General features: G+C 41.4%; 1 protein-coding gene across 5 annotated transcripts; it reads left to right on the forward strand.

Annotated features, from left to right (window-relative positions):
* The first annotated feature begins 427 nt into the window (after positions 1–427).
* Positions 428–7,935, forward strand: LOC142898821 (deoxyribonuclease-1-like). Of its 5 annotated transcripts, none has more exons than XM_076042051.1 (10): positions 428–575; positions 3,030–3,192; positions 3,345–3,433; positions 4,110–4,121; positions 5,744–5,827; positions 5,986–6,083; positions 6,213–6,325; positions 6,466–6,623; positions 7,059–7,155; positions 7,239–7,935. In XM_076042051.1, exons 1-10 carry the CDS (start codon positions 469–471, stop codon positions 7,368–7,370), a joined length of 1,053 nt encoding a protein of 350 aa, XP_075898166.1. In that variant the 5' UTR covers positions 428–468; the 3' UTR covers positions 7,371–7,935. The 5 variants fall into 5 exon arrangements, with proteins under 5 accessions (XP_075898166.1, XP_075898167.1, XP_075898168.1 ...); XM_076042052.1 differs by having other exon boundaries at positions 3,345–3,427; XM_076042055.1 differs by lacking the exon at positions 428–575 and adding an exon at positions 1,090–1,214.
* Positions 7,936–8,314: the final 379 nt, after the last annotated feature.

Consider the following 8,314-nt stretch of genomic DNA (forward strand, 5'->3'; position numbering starts at 1 on the left):
TCGGTTTTTTTTTTTTTTCACTTTCATAGGTGTGAAAATGATTGCTCACATTCTCAATGGCAAGACAGGCTAAAAGGCAGAGTTCACTTCTATTGAATGCATTGTCACTCCTGTTTACAATTAGGAGGAGTAGAGAGTAAGAGAAATTGATATGGAAAAGACGTCTTATTTGGAACATTTAATGGCGTTTGTATGACAAGAACACTTGAACATGGTTAGAAAGCCATTCTTGTTTGTTTTGTGTGTCAACTGATGGGCTAAAGTTAAAAAATAAAATAAATAAATAAAATAAAATAAAATAAAAAGTGGTGATGTTCTGTGGAACTAACTTCCCCCCTTCAGTCTGAAATGCTGGCCTCAATAGCCAGCAGTCTACTTCTCATGCTCAACCTCCAAGCTATTGACGATGTCCAAACAGACCACCTCCTTCCACACCTTGAATGTAGCTTAACAAAGGGGTGTGTCTAGATGTTTAAGCGAGGTCATGAGAATGTCGGAGTCTCCACCCCGCGTTGCAACAGGAAGCCGGAAGCAGCGCCACCCCGACGCATTCGACCCTGCGCTCACCTGAACAGGTAAGGTGCGAGGCAGCACGGCGGCATTAGAATCCGCTGTCGGTCTGCTTTTTGTGTGTCCTGCTGCCGCTGCTGAGTGTTAAGCGAGTGAATGAAAGTGGAGTAGAGGTTATTGTTTTGTTATTTTGGTGACATTTCAAACTTTTATTGCAGCGCGTTCACAGTCAGATGTTCAATATCTGTGGGTGTGCAGTGGAGATCAAACGTAGCTTTTGAGTGCAGTGCAATTGTGCTGAGACTAGATCGATGTTGGTCGTTTTGATTGAGTTGATTGGTTGTAATGGATGACATAAGGAGGGCACAGTCTGGTCTTCTTGTTATTATTATTCTTCACAGCACAACAGTCCTGTGTGTTAGTCAGACTGTAGAGACTCAACTGGTTTACACGAGCTGCTTGCCTGGGAGGGGCTTAGGAGACTCGTACACACCCCTGGGCAACTGGCTGGCTGTCAGTATCTGTGTTTGTTTTAGAAACTTAACGTGTAACTGATTTGTATTTCGTCAGCGTGGACATTTTATCGTTGCAACTCCCAGCTAAAGCTGTCATTTAATCAAGTTACTCAGCAGGGCGTCTTCAGGAGCTTTCCTTGCCACAGCTGTTTTATTTCACATCGAAAAACAAAGTTGAAGATAAGGCGGGTCAGTGCTTTGCGTAGACTTCCCCATCACTTGGTTAGTCATTGTGGTTTTGCAGCTGTATTTCACTGATTAACATAAGGCCATGGCTGTCAGTCTTCCTGACGAGGAGAAGCTGCGCTGTGTCGAAAAGAGCCGTGACTTTAGTCGGATTTAAACGGCTGGTAATAAGGTTTACAATCTAAACCGATAATTACAGGCACTTCAGAAAATGTAATTCCCACCAACAAATTATGGAGCAGAATAATGGCCCATTTGGCTGCGTGTGCAAGGGTGACACACTTCTGGCTGGAATAATTGGATTAATATATGTTAACACGGGCTCTTTTTTTCTGGGTGGCATCGTTTGATTCAGGTGAAGATGTGAAAGTGTGTGTGAGTTTTCCCACTGGCCAGCTGAGGAAGGTATTGTGTCGGGCTCCTTTTAACTGGATATACTTGTATCCCATGTCAAGGTTTTTTTTATCCTAATATTTTCGAAGCCGAATTTGCATACAAATTTTATTTTATTTTTTTTTAAAGTACAAGGCTCTGTTGTTGAGTAATCAGTGCCGATTCCTGCTGCTGCTGGTCTAAAATGTTTGTGGTTTTGCCGATTTTTGTTTTGGTTACAAATGTGTGACATCCATGTTTCGCTCTGAATTGGTGTGTCAGACCTTTTTTTTTTCTTCTTATGTTGCTGACAGAAAGAGCCAGGCGGCAACAGAAAACAGGTTCAGTCTGTCAGGGCAAGCTCACACATGTCCCTCAGACCAGTCAAACCAGTTGAAGTGTGCGACATCTACTCTTTGAAACCCTCAATCTGAGATCCATATTTAAGTTAAATGATGTCACAACACAACATTGATCGTCTAAAAGGTTCATATTTTAGAAGAAAAGTGACCTATTCCTGCAGGACAATTAAGAGGGCATAAAGCAGCACAGTACACACAGTAAATAAGAACAGGAGACTGGCAAAGCAAAATGACTGTGTGGGAAAATGGGAATTCACATCAACAACCCCGCTCTTATCTAAGGGACAATCGCAGACAACAATGACATCCTGTTGTTTTTTTATTTGTACATTTCAAGGTGTTTACCCTACAACTGGATGAAGTCTTATTGTAATGCCTAAATAAGTAGAGACGGTTCAAACTGGTGCGGAAGTCTCATGTGGCCAGTTATTTTCTGGTCAAACTTAATTTTCCCTGCCAGTTTTCCTTTCATGGTGCATCCCTAAAAGGATTTGAGTACTTAAAGTTACGGAGGGAGCGTTTCGGTTTGCTGTATAACATTGAGAAAAAGCTGTAAAAACAGTTAATTCCAATAAATGGTACACAATTTTTATTTATTTATTTATTTATTTATTTTTTGTTGTATTTTTGTCTTTTTTTTCCCCCAATTTCAATACAACTTGCCAGAGCCCAAAGTGTCACTTATGTTTGTGTTGTTTGTGGCAGGTTCTCTCTACACGCTGTCAAACATCTGGCTGCAAGTGAATGCAGCGTTTGTCAACTTGTTGAATGTTGTTTTGCTGGTTTGTACTGCAAAGTTGCAGGTGGTCCACAGAGCTGACAGGGATCGACGCTGTCGTTCTGGCTGTTTTTGATTTGAAACGGCCATAAATAAATAAATGTTTGGAGGTTTAGTTGCACATGATTGTGTTTGTGGGCAAACTGGATCCATCCGGACGGTTCATACCAACGACTAACTTTCCACGTTGGACTCTGGTGTGGACATTTGGGAACGGCTCAAATATCAAACTAGACCGTACTGACAAGCGCCTGACTTATTCATTTCTGTCTGTGGTTAAAGGTGTGTCCATTCTTTGTTCTTCAGACCGACCATGAGGTGGCACTCCCCTCATCTCCCTCTCCTCCTCCTCATCCTCTCTGCTCTTGAAGCTGTGATGGCTTCAGGGTTCAAGATCTGTGCGTACAATGTGCAAAAACTGGACTCAAAGAAGGCTTCAAATTTCAGAGTGGCACACACTCTGACAAGGGTAAGACTGCACACACTCATTCTTCCTCTGTCTCACACACACACAGACACACACACTGTGAGCTAAATGTATTATTGCACCTTGCAGGTTCGTTTCCTTTTCTTGGATGGTTCTCAGATTCTATCTAATGTTTGGTGTCGCTGCCTCTGCAGGTTGTGTCACGATGTGACATCACGCTGTTGCAGGAGGTGATGGACGATGGAGCAGTCAAAAAACTGTTGACATCTCTCAACAGGTACAGGTACAGCCATAACAATAACTTACAGTAGTGCTCCGTTCTATACCCATCCTGCACCCAGGGTTTGCTGAAGTCTCTCCCAGCTGTCTTACTTTGGAATGATGTTGTACAGAGTTTCTGGGCCTCGGTTGACATTGTAGTCCCAGAGGTGATAGGTGACAGGATTATGTGGGACATGTAAAGAACACAAGTTGACATTAGTCACAATATGCTGACCGAACTCGGTCACAAAATGTGTTTCATTAAAAATAACTCTCTTTCTAGCAGCACATCTGCGTTGGTGGAAACAAATTCAACACCAAATGTTTCAGTTCCACATTTTCACTCTCAGCTGCAGGCTGATTCCAAGAATTCACTTGTAGCAGAAGTTGAGGCCTCCTAGTGGCTTGGCCAACATTTTCAGACTGTTGGATCTGCTTCCAGCTACAAGTTGTTGCACTTCCTGACCGTGCAGCACAACATGTGCATTACTAGAAAAGAATCCGGTGTTTGTTGTGTGTCACTGTGTTGAACTGCTTCTGTCCCCGGCACAACAGCAAGACATGTCTGCTTGAATATATCTGAACGCCCGAACCATTGGTCTCTTAAAAAATAGCCTGTAGTTGTAATTGCAGTGTTGTTGGCCATATCATTTCTTTTCATGCGGTCATCATTACCTGTATGTTTCTGCCTCCTACAGGAAAACTGACAGGTACAGTGGATTTTGTCAGCGCCGTCTAATCATAATCAATGATCCCAATCAATTGCATTTCCCCTCTTTACTAATTCCACTGCCCATGATCATGGGCCAATGAGCGGTAAAGAAGCCAGCTGACTTCTCACCAAGTCTGTTTCAGCAGATCTGCCCAGAAAAAAAACAACAACAACAACAAAAACCCTGCCGTTTAAATCCCACATCCAACATGATCAGTTTCTACTTTCCATGCCAGACTGGAAGGAAGGATGTCAGGTCCTGCCTGGCATAAAGTGTTTGAACGCTTCATCTGCATTTCCAATCTGAACCTCCAGACTGGCTGACGTGATTAATTTAGAGTTCATGGCATGCACAGTAACTCTAGATAAGTTTTCGAGTTGTGGTGTTGGTTGCGTCCCTGGTTCCCAGCGACCACACATCAATGCACAAAGTAGTGCACACAAGTAGTTAACGAAAATGAATAATGACTGTTATGTTTTGTTTTCTTTTATAGATTCTCAGTAGCGCCGCAAGCCAGTTCCTTGCTGAGAGTCGGCACATTTGCATAGATAAATTCATGTACTAAAATGAAACTCCTTCACTTTGGAGAAAGTTGCATCGTGATGGAGCAGCTGTAAAGCCTGACAAAAGAGGAGCACAACTCGACTTTTAAGGATTTACAGTACTGTGTGTGCAGTTCTCCAGTCTTACTGCATATCAGGTCAAATTTCACCAGAGTGAGATGCAGAAATATCATGACAAATTTTCAAAAGGGATCGAAGACCTTAGCACAAAACTAGAAATGTTTGTTGTAATGAAATATTTGATTTGATGTGGGTTTTTTTTTGTTTAAATATAGCACCAAGCCTAGAAATAAATGACGGCATAAAATAAAATTACAGGTGTAAGTAATGAATGTAAATCCATGTTGATGCAAACAGAAGTAAAATTCTAAACTCAGGTTCAGATCAGAAGGCAGCGGCTCTCTTTCTGCCCTCTTTTTGTCTCTCTGGGATTTGATGGGTGTCAATCTGTTGCACATTCTTTGAATCTGTGTCGGGCACATTGCCTTTTAATGCTTTTCTCATTCTTTTCTGCCAACATTACATCTGTCTGACCTGCTTTAATTTGACTACTAAACTTTACATGATTCTGCAAGCATTTGTGTATTGCTTGATCCGGGTGGCTCGCATGTGATGATCTGTGGGAGGCCGTTGATTTGTTGGGAAAAATAATTTTATATCTATAAGCTCTTACAAAATTGAATGTGTGGAGTGATCATCGATCGTGCAGGCTTTGGTTGGATGGATTGAATTGTTTGTGTGGGGAGCTGAAGAGAAGCTGCCCTCTGATGAACTTATCCTTTATCTCAAGACACTGAATGTGTCTCTCTTCACTGTGCGTTCAAGAAGCTGCTGTAATTGCAGCCCAAATGACCTCATGTTTCTGTGCACTTGTTTGTCACCCTTAAATTATCACTATAAATAGAAACAAATCAGAACCAAAAAGATGAAGGCATGATTTATTTTTGAAGAAAAACTCTTTAATTTCTATAAATGAACGAATGAAAATGAATTAAATATCATTTGTTTTGAGCTCCGCCAAAGTCTAAATAAAGTGTGTGCTCTTTTTGTGTTCAGGTATGACGAATACACGTACAAGTCTGTGTCCAGTAAAGCTCTGGGAAACGCTGACAACAAGCAGCACTATGTCTTCATTTACAAGTAAGGCAGCTCACAGTCACTGTTGCAGACTCTGCCATGTCAACAAGAGTTTTCGCCTTTCAGGTGTTTTACACTGTTTTTTTCCCCTCCTGGTATCTCTTTGCTGGAATCGAGTTCACTTCTCAAACAGCGCCCTCTTGTGTTGTTTCTGTTTCCAGGGTGGAGATGGTGAATGTGACTGGTCAGTATCAGTACCAGAAGGCAAATTCTTTTGTCAGGGAGCCATTTGCTGTTCAGTTTGAAAGCCATAAAACAGGTCAGGTCACAGGACAAGACTTCACTCACTCACTCACTCACTCTCTCATCCCATCAGGACGTCAACATCCATTAGAAATGACTTGAGTTTTTGTTGATCTGCCTATTCCTCCTTCTCCCTGCCATGCAGCTATTAAAAAGTTTGTCCTGGTGGCTTTGCACACTGAGCCTCGGCAGGCCGTCCAGGAGCTCGATCGACTCCACGACGTCTTTGACGAAGTCGTTAGAAAGTGGAAGAGCATGGTGAGGTTTTACGGCAACGCAATAAATGACGTGATCAGCTGATTTTCTCATACAAGCTCCGTTGCCTTCGCCTCTATTTGACCTGTGATGTAGACTCTTGCTGCTGAGAGATGGTGACCAGTCTTGTGTCCTCTGCGTAGAATGTGATGTTCCTCGGAGATTTTCATGCCGGCTGTGCCTATTTGACTCGAGCTGACAAGAAAAAGGTCAGACTGTTCACCAGCTCAAAGTTCTTCTGGCTGATCGGAGACAAAGTGGACACCACCGTCTCTGACGAGACCAGCTGTGCTTATGACAGGTGTGTGAAGGGGCTGCAGGGGCAGAGATGTGGTGTAGAGCAGTGGTTCTCCTCTGGTGGGGTCGCACGACCTTTTCCTTTTATCCCATCATGAGGCCGGGACCAGCATTTATTCCACAGCACTCAAACTTACTCCAGATAAATAAAATAAAAAAACACTAGCCCAGTTTCTATCTAATAATGTCTAGTAAATAAATGATTGGAATTCATCCATTCATCCATTTTCAACAACTGCTTCTTCCTGAACTCAGCGTAGTGGGGATTATTGAAATTATTGAATAGAAATGTGTGTGCTGCAAAATAAATTCCCAACATTTTCTCTATAAGTATTACATAATTAAAATACCTTTAAAAAATAATTTGTGGATATTGGGTTACCGAACAGTATTTTTTAAAATTGATTTATTTGTATTCTTTTTTTTCTATGTTTGTCAGGATCGTGGTCCATGGGAAATCCTTCCTGAAGGCCATCGCTCCATACTCTGCCCAAGTCTACAACGTCAACACAGAGCTCAGACTCACCAAGAGCAGGGTCTGTCACATTGTTTGTGTCTGTATCTCAAAGATTGTTCTTACTTGGGTTTGACTACAAATTCTGCTCATTTTGTCCACCAGGTGCTGGAAATCAGTGACCACCTGCCTGTCCAGGTAACATTAAAGAACGCTGCTCAGCTCCTTCAGGCCACGCCCCTCATCACCCTGATCAGCATCTGTGTGATCATCTGCTCCTTCTTGCCTGCTCTCTGATTGTTTGGTTGAGTCTTTAGATGTCAGTGCCAATAATGGAGAATATACATGTTTTGATTAGCACCTCCACCATAATATTTGAACTTACCTTAAAGAAATGTGTTTATAAATGAGTGACATTAATATAATTTGGAGAAAAAAAATGTTTTGTATGTTACACAATGTGCCACTCAAATATTGTTCACTATAAATGTCGACCCAGCATTTTATGTAAAATTGTGTGGAAATAACACATTTTTAGTGGCTGATAGTGAATATTTGGCTGTGCTGTATATTAAAAATTACCCTTTTTAAAATATTCCTTTGTGTTAATAATAACAGAGTATGATATCTCTGGAGATCTTATATTTCGCCAAATCATGAAGGGAATTAAGTTACATTTATTGATCGGAATTCTAAAAATGTTTAGATATGAAAATGCCTCATAGCCCTGTCCCAATGGAACTCTCAGTGTGGGTCATTATCATTATCATCAAGTGTGTGTTTTTTAAAGTGTTTGTTTATTCACCTACTATTTGTGTTGGTTTTTTAAATGAATTTCAATAAATGTTATTTTTTGCTATGACCTTTGAGATTTTTTTTTTTTTTTAACACATAACTCACACACTGTGTCCGTAATGTCAAGCTCTACAAATGTGTATGTAGTGTATCAGCTGGCTTACACTTTTTTTTTTTTTTTTTATAGATAAATCACCTAATTCAATCCACTATTGCGATTTATCCTCCTCGGACTTGAGTTCTTTCCTCCCCTCCACCTGTCGGCGTTACCGTGCAACAAATTTACCCCCTCCTCCCTCCGCCCCCGAAAAAGGAAAAGAATACGAAGATCGTTTAGTTTCAACAAGGGTTTTTACTCGTCAAGAAAAGCGAGAACAGAAAGAACAGCGAGGGTGGCCGTAATCTTCGATATTTCTATGCGTCTGTGCCTAAAGGCAGCATTCGAT

The sequence above is a fragment of the Nelusetta ayraudi genome, unplaced genomic scaffold (assembly GCF_046127955.1).
Source record: "Nelusetta ayraudi isolate G7.1 ecotype Tasmania unplaced genomic scaffold, CSIRO-AGI_Nayr_v1 ptg000070l, whole genome shotgun sequence".
Classification (NCBI taxonomy): domain Eukaryota; kingdom Metazoa; phylum Chordata; class Actinopteri; order Tetraodontiformes; family Monacanthidae; genus Nelusetta; species Nelusetta ayraudi.

Excerpts from the sequence above, each read along its gene's own strand:
- LOC142898821 (XM_076042051.1), top strand. The coding sequence starts at position 469 with ATGTTTAAGCGAGGTCATGAGAATGTCGGAGTCTCCACCCCGCGTTGC. Across the intron at positions 576-3,029 it reads CCCTGCGCTCACCTGAACAG|ACCGACCATGAGGTGGCACT; the intron begins GTAAGGTGCGAG and ends TTTGTTCTTCAG. Across the intron at positions 6,084-6,212 it reads GTTTGAAAGCCATAAAACAG|CTATTAAAAAGTTTGTCCTG; the intron begins GTCAGGTCACAG and ends CCTGCCATGCAG.